The sequence below is a fragment of the Electrophorus electricus genome, chromosome 16, assembly GCF_041902795.1.
Source record: "Electrophorus electricus isolate QZ-2024a chromosome 16, ASM4190279v1, whole genome shotgun sequence".
Lineage (NCBI taxonomy): Eukaryota > Metazoa > Chordata > Actinopteri > Gymnotiformes > Gymnotidae > Electrophorus > Electrophorus electricus.
The window spans coordinates 19,721,663-19,740,228 of record NC_137512.1 but is presented as its reverse complement, the minus strand read 5'-3'; the positions used below and the strand labels follow the sequence as shown (position 1 = coordinate 19,740,228).

Sequence of the window (18,566 nt, the reverse complement as noted above, 5' to 3'; positions counted from 1 at the left end):
TTTCTGTGTCTGTTGTCGAGTAAGCAATAGTGATTGAAACATGGCCTATTAACACTACAGCAGTCACTTCTAAGCCGTTCTGATTCTACAATTCCGATTGTCAGAATCACCACATAATTCAAAGACAACGTTTGGGCTGAGATGTCAGATATGCTTACATAGAAAGATGTTAGCGACATAATATCGTAATCCTTCTCTCACAATGCGCACAGCCTTCGATTTAGGTAATTAACCACAAGACGACCCGTTTTCAGTTAGGGATCATTAGGCCTAATGTGCCCCCTAGTGGATAAACATTTTAATTGTTACAGGAATCTCTACAAGAGTACTACTGTGTAACTCCTGTAGAATGACTACAAAACTGCTATTAAAATAATAATTTCATAAAAGGTTTATTTCAATTTTTCAAGATCAGGTTAATTGAACAAAAAAGACAAGATGACACTGTTTCATAAATATGTTGCATGAATTTGAATCCTGCAGAATATACTGGGAAGAAGAGAAAAAAGAGACAATAAAACATAAAAACGATTGCTCATATAGACCAAGTAAATATGCTACAGTGGCTGACTTGAATGTATAAAGCATATAATTATAATATAGTTCCAGATTGCAACTATCTAAAATGTTATGCCCAGTGAGAAGAGAGAAAAATGTTTGTGTTCATTTAGTTTTTCACTCAGTGACACCCTAATAAATGTCCTTGGTGTGGGGGAAAATCAGCTCTGCACAATTTTAATAATTAGTATTAATAATAATTAATAATAAGCATTAATAATAAGCATTAATAATAAGTATTAATAATTATATACATTCAAAAAGACCCATTAATGTATCTGATAAAATCAAAACACAAACCTTTGCTGGCATTTCCATCCTTGCCTGTTAGGTCATGGGTAGAGGCATGCTCCTTCCAAAAACAGCCACTGCAAGATCTTTAATCATAGCCAACCAAGTAGTTGCTGTTGTAGTTTGCAGCCTGACATATGTAAGTCAAGTGAGGACATCTGCCTAATATTCTGCTTATTAGAGTGACATACTCGGTACAAGATCTACAGTGGTGTGAAAAAGTGTTTGCCACCTTCCTGATAAGTTTGTCACACTTTTGAAATGTTTCAGATCATCAAACAAATTTAAATATTAGACAAAGATAACACAAAATGCAGTTTTTAAATGAAGGTTTTTATCATTAAGGGAAAAGAAAATCCAAACCTACATGGCCTTGTGTGAAAAAGTGACCATGAATTCTGCTGTCTACCAAAAAATCCTGAAGGAGAATGTCTGGCCATCTGTTCATGACCTGAAGCTGAAGCACACTTGGGTTCTGCAGCAGGACAATGATCCAAAACACACCAGCAAGTCCACCTCTGAATGGCTTAAGAAAAACAAAATGAAGACTTTAGAGTAGTCTAGTTAAAGTCCTGACCTGAATCCGATTGAGATGCTGTGGCATGACCTTAAAAAGATGATTCATGCTCGAAAACCCTCCAATGTGGCCAAATTACAACAATTCTGCAAAGATGAGTGGGCCAAAATTCCTCCACAGTGTAAACGCTTGATTGCAATTGTTGTTTCTAAGGGTGGTCCAACCAGTTATTAGGTTTAGGGGGCAATCACTTTTTTCACACAGAGCCATGTAGGTTTGGAATTTTTTCCCCTTAATAATAAAAACCTTAATTTAAAAACTGCATTTTGTATTTACTTGTGTTATCTTTGTCTAATATTTAAATTTCTTTGATGATCTGAAATATGATGATCTAAGTGTAACAAACATGCAAAAAAAAAAAAAGATTTCAGGAAGGGGGCAAACACTTTTCACACCACTGTATCTATGGAAATCATGCTTTGAATGAACTGAACTGGTCTGAATGAACTCCTGGTCTGGATTGGATTTATCTTCTCCTACTGGAGTAATTTAAAAACCTTCATATAATATTTTTTCTTTGCAGGTATGAAATCCTACCTAATATGTAGTATTAAAATCCTGCACAAATTCATATTTTCCTGTAGGAACATAAATCATATCAGAGGAATACTAAATTTATAGAGGAATTTATACATTCCTTCAAGACACATACGTGACAAAAAATGGCCCAGTGATCCTCCTCAAAGTCCACAATTTGGTGACATTAACAGTCTATGGTGCACAAGTCCTCAAAAGTGTTCTGTTTAAAAGAGTGCATTTATGTCAGACTTGAATATTGTGACAATTGTGTGATGTTGCATGTTTTGACTGTAGTGCTAATTAACAGCTAAAAATCCTTAATAACTACTAATAAATCAATAGGGCAATGCATTTAAACATTTTGCATATTTTAATATTTTCTTTACTGCCAGACTGCAGAGATGCTCAGACTGTTTGATAGAAAATCATCCACTCTGATTGGTCCTTGGCTGTATCTGACAGAATTTTGGGTAATAGACAGCTTCTGAGCCTGCATAGGTGGGTGCACTATGATGAAGCCATTTCAAATGTGGGGTGTCTTGAAAAGACAAGAGGGACACTATATGTGTATACTCTGCAATGCCCATCACTTAAAAGAAAGTGGAAAGTTTTTTAGGTTTTAATTGCCTCAGCAATGAAATTATCTTGGAGTACTTACAAATGTGTAAAGCATCAGACATTCATTACAGTTACTAAGCAACCTTTAAAAATATTTTATTAAGAATGTGAAGTTAACAAGACAGTATACTATGTTGTGTAGGCAAATTCTTGATGTAGACTACTAGGTCTATTAACGTTTTTAGCAAACATCACTGATAATATCCACATTTACAAATAGACTGGGAAATTAGACAACTGTAGATATGTTACTATATAAAATGGATCTGTACATTCTGTAGATTGTGTACATATATACCCAACCATATACATTGTACATTGTGTATATAATCATAATATACATATATTGTACATACATTGTTAATATATTTTTGTACATACATAGAATATATATATTTATCTGCATATATATTTTTTTCTCTATGCACCCCTGTTCTCTTCCTCAGTTTGGACAGAGCACTCTCCACCATTTCACTGCGTGTTATACTGTGTATGACTATGTATGTGACGAATAAACCGAACTTGAACTTGAACTTGAACTTGAATTAATAATTCATCATATAAAAGGAACAAACAGGATCTACAGCCTGTAAACAGACCTTTGCATTGTGGAATGTGTGTTCATTCAAATGTCACATACACACAGTTGTACAAAATTATTCTGATCCTAGTCAGTTTTATAACATGAAAGAACATTGTGATAGAAGACATACAAGATATGCAAAACAAGTACATGATATAAAATATGAAGTAAATATAAATCTCAGCAAGTGTATACATAGTACTGACAGTCCAACATTGCTATTTGCAGTTCTGCAAGGAAGCTGAAGGGTTGTCATGGCTTTCAGTTTTAATACTTAAACATATCTGCCCTGCTGTCAACATATCAGGTATTTGGATATTGTATAGATAAGGCAATGCAGACTACAGAGTAATTAAATACCAGGCAAGCTGTCTGGGTATTTGAATACTGAATAAATAGAACCACTGCAGACTCTAAAGACAAGAAATAATAGGCAAGTTATCCAGTTATTGGGGTACTGAAACAATATAAAAGGCACAAATACCCGGCAGGTTAACCAAGTATTTGAATATTGACTGTATTTGAATAAAGCATGACATACACAGCACTGAAAATGCTTATTTAATTCTAAAAGCTGGTAAATAGACTAACGAATATTAAGTTTAAAGTCTTTGATGAAAATAAAATATTTTATTATTTGTTTACGGTCGAGGGCATACAACCTTTTACACTGCGCTTCTATCCCATAGACTGTACAGTCTATTCTTTGCAGATTGAGCAGTGTTCAAACTGCGCATGGTCTTTGTCGGCCGTCATCATCTAGCCGTACACCAAACTACCCCTACCTTAGATGGGAGCCTATTTTTGAGTCTGAAAGAAAAATAAAACCAAAAATGTAAGTAGGTTAGTTAAAGTTAATAGTTTTAACCTAATTCATACAAGAATGATTACGTTCCTCTGCGTTATTAATTTTGCGTGAAACTGTAAATGAAGTAGCTTGCTTGCTTGCTAAATTTACCAGCACACGAAGCTATCGAATTGGACATTTTTGTAGCTTGCTGACAAATCGGAAACCTTTGCAGTTTGTATCTTTGTATCTGTGATGGCTGTCCAGCTACCTCGTTACATCTTGCTCTTAGTCATTACTAAACATCCTGTCGCGGTTTGCAAGTTCAGTAATAGTTCTGATATTGGCTAGCTAGCTCACCTATCTCTAGCTATGCATCTTGCTAACCTAGTCGGTATTTCCTTGTTGATCAGGATTCAATTCATAGATATCCTTTAGATTACAAGTTGGGCTTTGACTGTCGACATTCGACTGTCTGTCCTTGTTTTATATATCTGTGGTGATATGTACAAAGTTCTGTGTAATTATTCAAGGTTAATCTAATTGAACACAGCAGGGATGGTTTAATCTCTCCTTCTTGTTTTTATCTTATGCTTTCCCTTGGCTCACACTGTACCATCCCTCATTTCTTAACTTTGCACATCCTAGGGCTTAAAAAAACCACATATCTATTTAGCTAGTGCCAAGTCAGTATCGTTAGCTACTTTGTTGCTCGTCGTGTTTTTCTTTAATCCTTTTCTTTAAAAGTAATGCTTATGCCTTTTGCTCAGTAATGCTCAGTTCGTATGTTCTGATTGACAAACCTAACGCTACAGTGGATTTCATTACAAAACACTTGGCTTTACTTGGGCTCGAGTCACTCCAAAAAAAACAAACAAACAAAAAAAACACCACCACCTGACGCAAACTTAACACACCCACATATATACATGCATTTCACACCAAATGCACCGGTTTTCATACACAACCTATGCTTATGGTTATATCAGTAAGAAAGTGATTTTAAAATGAACAGTATGCCTGCCAGTTTTAGTAGCTAATAGTTTAATGTCCCATTTTTATTTTTTCATTTTCATTCTTCAATAATGGTAACTAAAAACGTGTTGTGGGGGATGTGTGACATCAGTCAGCAAAGTTAAAGGGGAATTCACCCAAATACTACAGTTTAAAATATTAATTAGTATCTTAGTACAAATAAATATATTCAATCATATGTAATAATGAAATGGTCGTTAGTAGGTATTCCCTGATTTAAATGCTAGTTGTCATTGTTTACCTGGTAGCACCTAGCAGAACTACTTGTTGGGTTGCATAAACTGTAACTGTGTATAAGCAAAATGTGTAATCATTTGTCCATAAAATAAACACAACAAATAAAAGCAACATGTGCTAGCTTTTTGATATAAAAGATTAGTAGTTTGCTTACAATTAGTAGTCTGTTAAAAAAAAAGTATACTCAGTACAGGTTGTTAATACTCTGAATTTCACTTTCAAGACCTGGTTACGAACTATAATTTTCAAGGTGCTCTTTTTATATCGATTTAGAGAGATAAATTGATACAAGAAAGTTCACTATGGGACTTTCTCCACCATCTTGTGTAATAATTAATATTTTGTAAATAATTTTAAAAGACAGTTCATGTTTTATAGAGGGAATAATGTCCCATTGCCCACTTTCACTTCACCTGTGGCTGCTACACCACTCACTGTAAAAGCCAGTCACATTAGCTTTTTGACAGCAAATGTCAAACTACATTCATTTCAGTGGAAATGATCTTGATTCAGGGTTGTTATTGTTTTTGTTTTTTTTGTTGATGTCCCATAGCTATGAAATTTTGTCTGTGAGTCTTTGTACACCAAATTTGCATCGTTGGCCAGTAATTCATTTAGGATCATGTTCTCTTCTTGACACATGCATGTCATTAAAATTTTAGATTGAAATGTACTAACTTTCACACCAGGAACTGGTAATAGTCTATTTATAAAAAAGAAAAGCATATTACCCCATGTCACCAAAAGGTAAAATTAGCCTAGGTAGCTAGGTTACCATTTTCATGTCACTGAATGTGATAGTTTAGACATGTCGTGATTCTTATGTAAGCATTTGGTTTAAGAACCCTTCAGCCAAACTTTCCTTAACTACTGATAGTTTTCACTGAAATGGATACCGTGAAGAAAAATGGCTTCCATAAATGAACAACTTTAAAATCCGTTACATACTTTGTACAATTGAGAAAATATAACACTGGTGTGTGGCTAATTTGATTATTAAAAAGTCTAATATGCAGTTTAAGACTTTTGTAACTTTCAAAATCCAGACATCGCTAATTTCATCCTTAATTTTAGTAAATAACTATTCAGTATTCAGCAGACCATAGGTTTAGAGTGACAATAAACATGGTCTTCTGAAATGAGAAACAAGGTGGACTAAACACAACGAAATATGTTATTAGCCTACTTAGTTAAGTATATGCAATAATAACCATAAATCACACGATAAACTAATAGCAGTGCATTTCACCTTCATCGCCTTAAACACATACAATATTTGTAACATTTGGGTGTGATGGATTTAGCTGCAGCGCCGCTGTTTTATACTTAACTAGCCAATTACTGCGTTATATCCGACCATGTACTTAGATTAACGATGTATGTCTTCACGAACACAAACTATACACCATGAGCTTAACTGTAGGAGCGTTTGGCTTCCTAGCCTTGCTCAGGAGCACCCGCAGCTGCCATATCCTGCCTGAAGGCTCCCTCTAATGGTGCCTGATCTAAATACACATGAAGGGAATTCTCTACAATTAAAAGGCGGTGAAAGCAGTGTACACTTTGCAACAGCCCACATTTTGTGCTTTGGCTGGGGAAATTTTCCTTTAAGAAGCCACAAAATCAGTATCCAAAAGCAGTGTCTCCTCTGTCGTTTGGCTGCAGTAAGGCTGGGTATCCTACTTCAGTGATTTTGTTATTCATATTTATTCATATTTTGACATTGTATTCCATTTCCATTTGGGCCTTATTTGAGCCCTTGCAATGAAAAAATAAGCTACTTGCCCTTTTTGTGTAATCAGTTATTTTATTTTTTGATTTTGTACAAGTTTTACATTAAAATTACATTAAAATGCTAACTATGCTTTATTTAGAATTTACTTCATTCATGAGGGCATTTAAAAATAAAACTTCCAATAATGCTTTATATTATTGTTTTTATTCTGTAGAATGTGGAAGAATAGTATATGGATATATATGGTTTCTTTATTGCAAGGGCTAATTTAACTATTGTATGTCCAGAAGTGTGCACACTATTTTCTGACTTTTTTTTCTCAATAATTACAGCTGCACATTCTGTTGTAATTATGTTATTAGTTTAAAGAGTGCACTAGCTGGTTAGTTTTCTTTGGATGAAGAGAACATAACTTGTTCAGTTTTGACCTGTTTAAGTAAAGCCACACACTTCTTCACATGCTCTCTACTTTTTACGAATCCTTTTTCATTTAAGAGTGGTTCTTTTATGGGAATGTGCTCTTATTCAAATAAAAGGGCATATCTCCTGGATTCAAAACACATGCTGTTCTGTCTTCTTCTGACATGTCTGCCCAATGGAAATACCCATTTTTGATTGTCTCTCCTCTAGTTTTACACCTTCTAATTTATTTTTTAAATATGATTATGTGCATTATATCTCCATTGTCTTCTCACTTTACACTGATATGCAATGTTTTTAGTCTTTTCTGACCAATGTAAGGACATGCATAGTTCTAATTCTTAACATTTTCTCTTTAAAGCTCTATTGCACATTTTTGTTAAATAATCCATGTTGTCTTTCCTGCAGTTATTGAAGTTAATAGTTGTTACAGTTGATCATTTTTTTTGTCAGGTTTTCATCATATGTCATTTCTTTTCATTGTCTTTCCTGTGTCTTTCCAGTTGGTGGTATGCTAGAATCATTGCTCCATTGTCTTTCCACAGACCGGTTTCATTTAGAAGAGGAGCCATCCTTTCTCAATGTTGAACTTATCTTTGACATTTGGACTGTCCTTCTTTGGACAACGTGAACAACTACTTAATTCTTTTCTTTTTATCGTCTGTCTGGATTCATACTATTTTTGAGCCATGTCCCAGAAGCTGACACCAGACAGTGCTCAAAAAGGCTTTGCTGTAGGCCGTGGGCTCTTGGCTGCTGCGGAGACTTTGAATTTTAGCATGGGTGAATCTCACTCTGATCCCTACAGCTCCTCTTCTCAACAGCTTGGTGGAATGGGGGGCTTGGGAGGAGGGGATGGCCAAGACCACGACTCCCAGCTGCCCCGCCGGGTGGGCAGCCACCTTAGCAATACCATGAAGCTGTTCGCTAGCCTCGGCCTCTCGCCCACTGACCTGGATGTGCTGGCTCAGGTTCCTGAGGAAAATATCACCTTGCAGACACTACCCCATCTTATCATGCAACTTAAGAATCGTAAGGTGGAGTCCAGTCGGCATTTGGCCGGGGACCTACCATCACACTCCCCAGATACTTCATACAGAGGCGGGCGAGATGACTGGGGAGACATGCAGGGAGGAAGACTGGACCGTTCCTCGGGACAAAGTCAGAGCCGTGCCTCCCAGAGCGATTTTGGCTATGGTTCCATGCAAGACGTCTCTACTCGCAGCTACGACATGCTAGATTATGGTGGCGGAGGTGGTGGCAGCAGCAGCAGAGAGCGGCAGTATTCTGAGCTTTCCACAGACCACTATCGAGGCCTTGGCATGGCGTCATCTTCAACATCTGACGGTCTCTTTATGCAGCGAAGGATGGGCACTCCATCTCAGGGAAAAATACAGGATTTCTTGGGAGTCATGCCACACATGTTTCCTCATGTGTGCTCCCTTTGTGACTTTGATGTACATTCTGCCATGGTGAGTAGTTATAATACTTGTCTCTTGCACACATCTGTGCTTTCTTTCCCTGAACATGTCAACCACATGGCAGAAAAACCTATGTCAACAACTGTGTTCAATTGGGTCATTCGTGCCTCTTGGTGTTCATCCATTGTTTGTAAGGAATAATGAGTGGGCATGAAATGTAAATCACTGTTGAGATTCACATACAGCGTTCAGAACCATTGAACATTCAGACAACCTTCTGCACCCTTTGTGTAATCTATAATAACTTGATCTTTCATTGTATGATTGTTACATGTTAAATTTCTTGACTTAGGTAGTAATATCATTCTTCTGTATTGGAGGCCTATTGTGGTTAGGTCAGAGATGAGCTATGTGTTTTTTGATGAGCTATGTTGCTTGTTTTTGTTTATTTTTATACTAGATGATGGAAACATATTTCATTATTTATTTTTAATAATTCAAATGGTTTGTTGGCCAGGAATGGACTCACCACAAAACTGGGATACGACATATTGAAAATCGGAGGGTCCTTTTACAACTGTATGTATTGCATAAATGTTTCCTTCAGCTATTGAGCGTAGGTGCAAGTGTTTCTACATAAATTGCAGTGTGTCTGTTTACAGTCATAATTTGTGAGCAATTTTTAAAGCTAATTGGTGCTGCTCTCTGGGTGGGAGAGAGGGAACTACAATCTTCCCTGTCCTTTGCAAGTAGCCAACTGTGGATGTATGCTTGAATTTCCTGAGAAGGGTGGATAGTTCTTTCCTCTGAATGCATTCAGTAACAGCTTGAAAATATGTGGTTCTTGGCTTGATGTCTCTTAGAGGAAGTGTGTCCTCCACCGTTGGCAGGGAAGAGCCAGCTAGACAGTCATTGGGTGGGAATTGTCTCAATCACTGAAGTTGACAGAAAAATGGGATTTAAAAAACTGCTCTCTGCTTGTTCAGGTATCCAGATTGGGATCCCCAGATGCCTTCTAGACAGCTGTATGTAGCTGACAAGTTTGTTGTTTATGTATTCTGGTATTTAGTGTTTATTGTATAAACATTTTAGGCTCCAAATTAGTAAGATTCCCATAACTGAACATTTAGTTTTGTCTCTCTTAGGTTGGGGTTTCTCTCCCTGGACACAAAAGGCCGATCAGATGGATTGCAGGGGGCTGCTCCATCTGGTGGTCTTAGACAGAGAACAGGGATGACTTCAGTCTGGGGTAATATGTCTGTATTTAAATTTGGGGCTTCTGTGATAGGTTTATAAGCTACCACTATTGTAGTTAATAAAAATAGCTGAGAAGTACTCTTTCTTTATTTTTTTTTTGTTTTTAAAGGATCGTATTTTGGCATAGGTATAGCAAGCAAAATGCAGTCATGCTCAGTGCCACCAAAGGTAATAATGCCTTACAAACCTATAATAGAGCATTTCTACAAAATAATAAATAACATTTAAATAAACTAGATGGTTTGCCTACCTTAATACTAATTATCCAATAATTTCTTTCTTTGGTGCTAAACGTTGTTTAAATGGTCTTAAAACAGAAGGCTTAGTGTATAATTACTTACATTTTGTTGCTTTTAATGTCAGATAAGAAGCAGGGTGGTAATGATGAAATATGACCGAAAACCAGTGTTATCTACCCTGTTTGGTTTGGCTGACCCATTTGGCACCATTTGTGAACACATTGTACTCAACAACAAGGTAAATCACAGCACATTTTAACCAATTCACATGAAGAAATTTAAACTAATTTTAAGAAGTTATGTTTTACTCATCAGCTTCCTCAAGATATTATATAGTTCATGTTTTAACACTGTAATCTGTGTCTGGCAGGCCTTTTTGGAGCTTCAGACTCACGAGGAGGCTCTGGCAATGGCTAACTTTTACCAGAAGACACCAGCTATTTTGCATGGTAAAAAAGTGCAAATTTATTTATCCAAGGAGCTGTTGGTCATTGAGGTAAGATCATGAAGAGAAATCCAAACTGAAATAGAAAAACAAAACTTCATTTGTTCAGTGTTTCTCATTTCAGCCTATTTATTATGAGAACACACAAGTTTATGTATTTAGGAAGATTTAAGCAGTTAGACTAGCCACTAACCTATCTGTGTGTGGAGACTAGCAGTTAGACTAGCCTATTCTTTTTAGTTATACCACTCTGTCATCATTTTTATGGTCTACAATAAAATGAATCCATGTCTTGCACAAGTATGAATCAAATTTCTCTGTAAAACAAAATGCTGTATATAATTTGTTTTCTTATAGAAAAGTGAGAGACCTGAGAGAAGCCGGAAAAATGTCAAGGGAGCAAACAGCCAAGTGGTGTTCTTTTCCAATTTGCCAAGACAGAATGACAAAAAGATGGAGTTACTTAAAATATCCAGTCAATTTGGCACTGTTGAAAAACATATTTTCTGGAATGATCAGGTCAAACACCTATAATTAAATTATGCATATTAGAAATAATTTCTCTTTCTATTGGTGTTTACTTATCGTATCTATCACAGGCATTTGTGCAAATGAGCAATCCAGAGGATGCAGAGATGTTGGTGAAGTACTACACTCTCCATCCATTAACTGTATGCCGTAGGCCCATCCGTCTAAACATCTGCACCAAGTACAAGACCTTAATGTGAGTAATTAATTTGCATAAAGCAACAGTGTTTATAATCTTTTGGAAATTCTTCTGATTTGTCTGGGAAGAATCAAGAGAAGAAAAAAGATCTGTGCACTGTGAATTAGGGTTCCATATGGCAAGGGAGGACAGGGAAGACAGGACAGAGATGAAGTGAGCCTTAAGAGCAGCAGCAGCAGCTCTACCGCCAAAACCTTGTCCAGCTCTCAGAGAAACACCAGCTCCATTGACAGAGAGAGCTCAACAGAGAAGGCAGAAGAGCCAAAGCCTGAGGATGTTCTGGCAGAAGGGTCTGGTGATGAAGGAGAGGATGTTGTGGAGACCGCAAAGGAAGCCAGCCAGATTTGCAATGGTGAGTCAACCATGAACAAGTCTCTATACCATGAGGCCTTAGAGGTGTCTGAAGACTCTGCAGTTAAGACATCTGAGGGCAGGACACCTGAAGCTAAGAGCATGAAGATCCCGGAGGAAGCAGACTTGGAGCAGGTGGTGCAGTCAGAGAAACCAGCGGAGCCAGAGGTGGAGCAGGACCGAGAAGACTTCACAGAGGAGCTCAAATCCACAGTTGTCCAGGGTGTGGCTGATGATGACTACATTCCAGAAGATTCTTTTGAGCAGGTAGGGGATTATGCAAATCTCCTGTTCCACCACATCCCAAAGGTGCTCTATGGGATTAAATGATGCTCAATTGGCATTATGGGGCCCAAATTCTGCCAAAAAATATCCCCCAAACCATTACACCACCACCACCACCACCACCAGTATGAACCATTGATACAAGGCAGGATGGTTTATGCCATGCTTCCATGTAGTTTACACCAAATTCTGACCCTACCATCTGAATGTCACCGCAGAAATCAAGACTTATCAGACCAGCAATCTTATTTTGTCCAGTTTGATGAGCTTGTGTAAACTGTAGCCTCAGTTGTCTGGTCTTAGCTGACAGTAGTGACACCTCGTGTGTTCTTCTGCTTCTGTAGCCCATCTATGTTCAGAGATGCTCTTCTGGATACTATAACAAGTGGATGGTTGAGATGATTGTGCTGGAAAATACCAATAGATCAGCATTTTCTGAAATACTCAGATCAGCTTATCTAGCACTAACAACCCTGCCATGTTCAAAGTCACTTAAATAATCTTTCTTCCCCATTTAAATGTTTGGTTTGAACTTCAGCAGGCCATCTTGACCATGTCTACATATGTAAGACCGGACATTGAGTTGCTGCCCTGTGGTTAGCTGATTAGACATTTGCGTTATCGAGCAGTTGAGCAGGTTTACCTAATAAAGTGGCCGGTGAGTGTATTTTGATACACAGAAAGTATTTTTGTTGTGAAAACTAATCTAGAGTAGAGGTGGAACATTTGTCATTACTTTGATATTACTGTATGCAATTTTATGGAAGGAAGGAGTTCAAGAGAGGTGGTAGTCACTTAGAACTCAGTACGCTTGTTATAAGAAACCTACATCTTCGGAAAGCAGCAGTTTCCTTCTGAGTTACTTTATCTTGTGCAGGCCTGTTTAGTGTGCTCCAGTGTAAATACACACAGGTGATGATGTGTGACAGTGATCTGACATAAGGCAATAATCAGTCGCAAGTAGAGCCAGTTTTTGCGGCGCCAACTGCCAGAGGGCCCAAAATGAATGGGGGTGAATGGAGCTAAACAGCTAAAAATGGACAATTTAAATTGTTCTACCCTCTTGGTCAGGATCTTCTTTTAATTTTGTAAAGTACAAGTATGTGTTACATTAAAATAGTTGTCAAGTTAGCTTTGTTAGCTGAGAAGCCTACAGGCGAGCACTGGGTCTATGGTATAGCTATAGCTACCAACCCCCTTGAACAATTTAGAAGCTACGTTGTTTGCTTTAAACATCCAAAATCCACAAATAATAACACATATTTCTTGTGTTAGGCCACACAAAGTTGGAACTGTCCCATCCTTCAGGAGTAAGAGATGTGAAAATCCAGCATCGAACTGCACATGGTTTTGAATCAGTCCTCTGTGCTGTTCACACAGTAAAATAACTGGAACAGTGGAGTGAACAGGGAAAAATTTATTTCAGCCACTTACTTCTTTGTGGTTCTGGCTTTGGCAGACCATACAAAGGAGATTTCCCTTCACAACACAGAACACTCTTTTTGACAAATCTTATCAGATGTCCTGTACTTGTGAGAGTATGCCAAGCTCACCAGTAGCCAGGTAATATGGAAAGTATTACAAGATTGTGTTATCTTGTAACAATGTAAATGGCTGAAATGGGGCACTTCAGGCAGCTGAGAAAAGTAGTTTCTTTGTGAGAGTTACTCCCTCTAGCGTGTGCTTCAGGTTTTGTAACTTTACAGACCATTTACATGCAGCAATATTACACCAAAGGAAAAGAAAGAAACTGGAAAAGCATATTATGTCCCCTCTAAAATAAATGTACACCACTATTATAGATAATGTCTACCTGAGCAAATTGTGGTAATAAAGATGAATACCTGGATGTATATAGGCCTGAAATATGAAAAATCAATGATGTTGTGGTTTCACTGATTCTTCCCACTTGAGTAACATAAGTAATGTCGCCTGTCTGTGTGATTATAGGAGGGACCTGGAGAATCCGATTTCCCTGAAAACATGGATGAGTTTGTGACTCTGGATGAGCTAGCAGAGGAGGAAGAGGCTGAAAGGCATGACTCAAAATCTAGAGCTAAAACTTCTTCAGGTACTGCAACCAAAAAAGGTTGTTTTGCCTTGTGTAATTTAATAATAAGATAGATAATTCTAGATTACTGACAACCAATTATCCTCTTTTGATTAGTTGACAATTCATTGCTATAGATTGAGACTGACACTTGCAAATTATGAGCCATATTACCGAAGCAGTATGTAAACATCTAAAACACTGATGCTTTAAAAATCTTTCAAATTGACAATTTTGTCTTTTTTTTGTCAGGTAGATCAAGGGAAAGTGGAGTAAGTAGTCACATTTCTCATAGATTTTTCAAACGCTTGCTTCAAGTGAATTGTTTGCACATTTTGAGATGTTGGAATTTTGATGATGATGATGATTATTATTATTTATTAATTTATTTATGCTAAATGTTGCTCTCTGATCATTTGTACAGCTGTAAGCAACCATGTTGTGAATTAATAGAATCTGTTTCTGAAGTGCATTTGTTTTCCAGAATAATGACAATATGTAAATTTCTTGTCGCTTTCAGAGCGAACTGGAATAATAATCAAGACCTCATTTACAGGGCATGAGAGTGGTCAACATATCTGGATTTAAGCACAGCTTTGGACATCTCGATGAGATCCTGGCTCTGGCTAAGCCCTTTGGGAAAGTGGTGCGACACCTGGTGCTGGATGTCAGGCCTGAGGTGGGTTTTAGTGTATGCGCAATAATAATGTATGTGTTCGTACTGCTGCTTCATAATGTAAATATTACCCAGTAAAATCCTTGTGTAAGAAAATCGTTGCACTGTTTCTTATAGATTTATCAAATTATTAATTTAATAAAAATTCACATTTAGAGATTAATATTTTCATTAATATTAGATCAAGGGCCACACATAATATTTTATCTTATTTGTTGTCATTATGTGTTCAGAAACATTTCGCAATAAATGCCAATGTCATCAGACTCGTTGTGGCCAAAGAGTTCACCAAAGGCTATTTATAGCCGGTCACTCCAAAACATGTAGTATTGTCTTTACTGTTTACCATTGAAGATCTGAATATATTTGGTACTATTTTAGAGGGATTTTGTAATGACTGCTATGAGTGCATAAGCTGATATTGCAATTTCTTTCTTTCCTCTCCTGAAATATGAAATGTTCAAAGTATGTTAATTCATGTTCTGTTTCAAGGCATTTCTAGAATTTTCAAGTGAACAAGAAGCCAAAACAATGGTGCAGTTTTACAGTGGAAATGTCATACCATCTGTGTGTGGAGAAACAGTGAAAATTTACCATTCGCGGACCTACCCAGCAATCCAAGTGAGAAACATTACTCTCTTGAACCTTTAAATTTTAACTTGTTAGTCCTAGCCATAAAAAATGTATTTACAACATTTACAGAGTGGCAGAGTCATCTATATTGGACATATTCCACCTTTTACAACATCAGATGCATCCCTTCTGAAAATTGCAGAGCCATTTGGCAAAATCAGACGCTACTTTTTGAATCGATCCCGCAATGAGGTAATGGGTGTGTTGTGGCAAGTCTTTTATTATCCATGTCTCTCTCTCACTGTAAAACGGGAGTGTAATGTTTTGCTTCGTGTGTATGGCTTCCAGTGTTTTATTGAGATGGACAGGGGTGAGGATGCAGAGAAATTTGCAGAGGCCTGCAAGGAGAATCCACCAAAGTTTCAAGGCAAACGGCTTGTTGTCTATGTCAGCAGGAAATACAAACAACTCAAACATGGGTGAGTGTCAAATTCCTATATCTAGTTTTGTATAATGGATGACTTCACAGGTTTGTTTCTAAGTCCTGAAACATTTTATGCGAATTCACTCTCTCTAACCTGGCAGGCATAGACCTCCATCCTCAGAGCCAGAAGAAAAACGGACATTGAAGAGGGAGCGCTCTGAAGAAGAGGTAGAAGCCCAGATCAGCTCACCGGTCAAAACTAATGTGAAAAAGGAAGAGGAGCCTCCAATCAAGAAAGCCAAAGAGGAGAAGCCCACCACAGATAATGCTGAGAGTGCATCAAAAGAAGTGGAGCAGGAGGACAAAGAAGCCCAAGATGTATCCAGTGAGAGTGTGCCTGAAGTCAAGAAAGAGGACACAGAGAAACTCAGTGGAGATACTACAGAAGTTCACAACACTGAGAACAAACCGGTCAGTTTGTTAGCTTATTTGCTGTTTGTGAGCTTATTTTAGTGAAGTTCCAGTCAGTACAAAATTTCTGTTGGAATTCTTTATTACTTTTTTATTGCTCCAAGTTACTTCACAGGCCTGGTAAATACTTAATGCTTTTACTTTTTTTTCTATAAAAACCCTTTTCTCACATTATTGATCAACTTTATTTCTTCTCTGTGCAGAAGACTGAAAATGATGATTCTGCTGCTACACCCGCTGCCCCTTCTGCTGGTCTGACTGAGAAGAGCCAGGAGACTAATGTTGCTCCCACCATTCCTGCCCAGCCTGTGAAAAAGCCTGAAACCACTCTGGCCACTCTGGGGCCATATGAGCCAAATGTGCCAGTTGGTAAGCAGACATATTTTAGTCTAGTACCTTCAGGCAGTCTATGTCTATGGTCTAAGTTATATTAATTATACATTAATTATAGTTTGATTATTTTTGTGTATCCAGTATGTTAATTCACAACTTTTTGTTCCATGACTAGGTTTTTATTCTGATGATGCATTTTACAGTTTTATCTTCATATTATTGCAGGTGTGGAGTTTGTAAAGATGGGTTATTACTGCAGAGTCTGCTTCCTTTTTTACTGCAATGAAGATACTGCTAAGAAGGTTCACTGCAGTAGCCAGGCACATTTTGACAAACTTAAGGTAATTTTATAAGGTTTAACTCGTGTTTTGATTAGTAACACTTTTGTCTTATGATTTTGTTTGTAATGAAATGTTTTTCCAAACTGCAAGCATGACCTGTTCATCTTTTTTACTTATTCTAGAAACACTTGGAAAAGGAGAAGGCCAAAACACAAAGAAATGGTGGAAAGAACTGAGTTATAGAGGATTGTAACTGGTGCTGTACAGTATTTGATGTGCATAAGCATCTGTCATTTAGTCCAGTGTACTGAATATATTTATGATTAGTAGGTTAATTTATTCACCATTTAGTTGTGTATTAAACCAGAAAATATCAGTCTACAGTTTTGTCTCAGCTCTTTTATAACGTACTGCAGTTATTGTACCTTTTTGACTATTTTTCTGAATTTTAGACTTATGTTGCTATTATTAAAGGCATTCCTTACATTGACTTTGTTGTGATGGATACAGCTCTACCAAATATCTGTTTTACATTTTATTTCATTGCTTTCACTCATTTTACCTGTATTGGCATTCACCAGGGAACACCAGAATTACCAGGTCTGCCGCTGGTGTCCCATTCTCTTCACAGATGAGAGAAGGTTAACACTGAGCACATGACAGATGTGGTGAACGTTATGCTGCCTAGAACATCATCCAGCATGACTGCTTTGATGGTGGGTCAGTGAGGGTCTGGGGAGGCATATGCTTAAAGGGTCGCAAAAGCCTCCAACTGATAGCCAATGGTACCCTTGACTGCTGTTAGATACTGGGATGAAATCCTCAGATCCATTGTCAGACCTTATGCTTGTGTAGTGGGCCCCCTGGGTTCCTCCTGGTGCAGAACAATGCCTGGCCTCATGCAGCCAGAGTATGTTGGCACTTCCTGGATGCCAGTAGCATTGATTCCTTTGACTGGCCCTCATGTTCCACGGACATGAATCCAATTGAGAATCTCTGGGATGTTGCGTGTCAGTGCACCTGACGCCACCACTTAGAGCCATCAGCTATCCAGGAGCTCACTGATCCAGGTCTTGCAGGAGATTCCCAGAACACTATCCACCGTCTCATCAGGAGCATGCCCAAACGTTGCTGGCAGTGCGTACAGGCATGTGGGTGCCATGTACACTACTGAGCCACATTTTGTGCTGCTGTGATTTTCTGTGTGATTTTGAATCCAGAGAATCGGTAAGGATTTTCAACTTGAATCTTTTGCTCTTCGAGATCTTGACGTGTGAATTAAATGTCCCCTTAATTATATTTTGAGTAGTGCATTTCACTTTAGTATGTGTTCATAAAAATTGCTCTATGGTTGTGACATTGTTCAGAGCTGTATCTGTCAAACACCTTCTGAATCAGTACTATCCATATTTAATTATTTTAAATGAAAATTTAGAATTGCATTAGGCTCTCGAATGCTTGGACCCAAAAATTTGATAAATACTCGGAAAGAATATTATATAAGAAATCATAGTCTTTTTTTCAAGACCGTACATTTACTTTTTTAATGACTGGAAGCTGCTTAGTGACTTCTTGCTTGGTTTGGTTTTAATCCACATTATTATCAAGACTTGCCTGAAGCAAGAGGTACAACCATGCTGATATCAAAAGGTTGTTAGTCACGTACAGTTTAA

General features: G+C 37.6%; 1 protein-coding gene across 1 annotated transcript; it reads left to right on the top strand.

Annotated features, from left to right (window-relative positions):
- Positions 1 to 3,877: 3,877 nt before the first annotated feature.
- LOC113573369 (uncharacterized) lies at positions 3,878 to 17,383 on the top strand. Its single transcript, XM_027003582.3, has 21 exons — positions 3,878 to 3,981; positions 7,906 to 8,832; positions 9,299 to 9,360; positions 9,768 to 9,806; positions 9,927 to 10,030; positions 10,148 to 10,206; positions 10,402 to 10,515; positions 10,648 to 10,773; positions 11,080 to 11,241; positions 11,322 to 11,446; positions 11,557 to 12,067; positions 14,036 to 14,156; positions 14,388 to 14,407; positions 14,692 to 14,814; positions 15,304 to 15,432; positions 15,514 to 15,636; positions 15,733 to 15,863; positions 15,970 to 16,279; positions 16,483 to 16,648; positions 16,838 to 16,953; positions 17,076 to 17,383. Exons 2-21 carry the CDS (start codon positions 8,050 to 8,052, stop codon positions 17,127 to 17,129), a joined length of 3,378 nt encoding a protein of 1,125 aa, XP_026859383.2. The 5' UTR covers positions 3,878 to 3,981; positions 7,906 to 8,049; the 3' UTR covers positions 17,130 to 17,383.
- Positions 17,384 to 18,566: the final 1,183 nt, after the last annotated feature.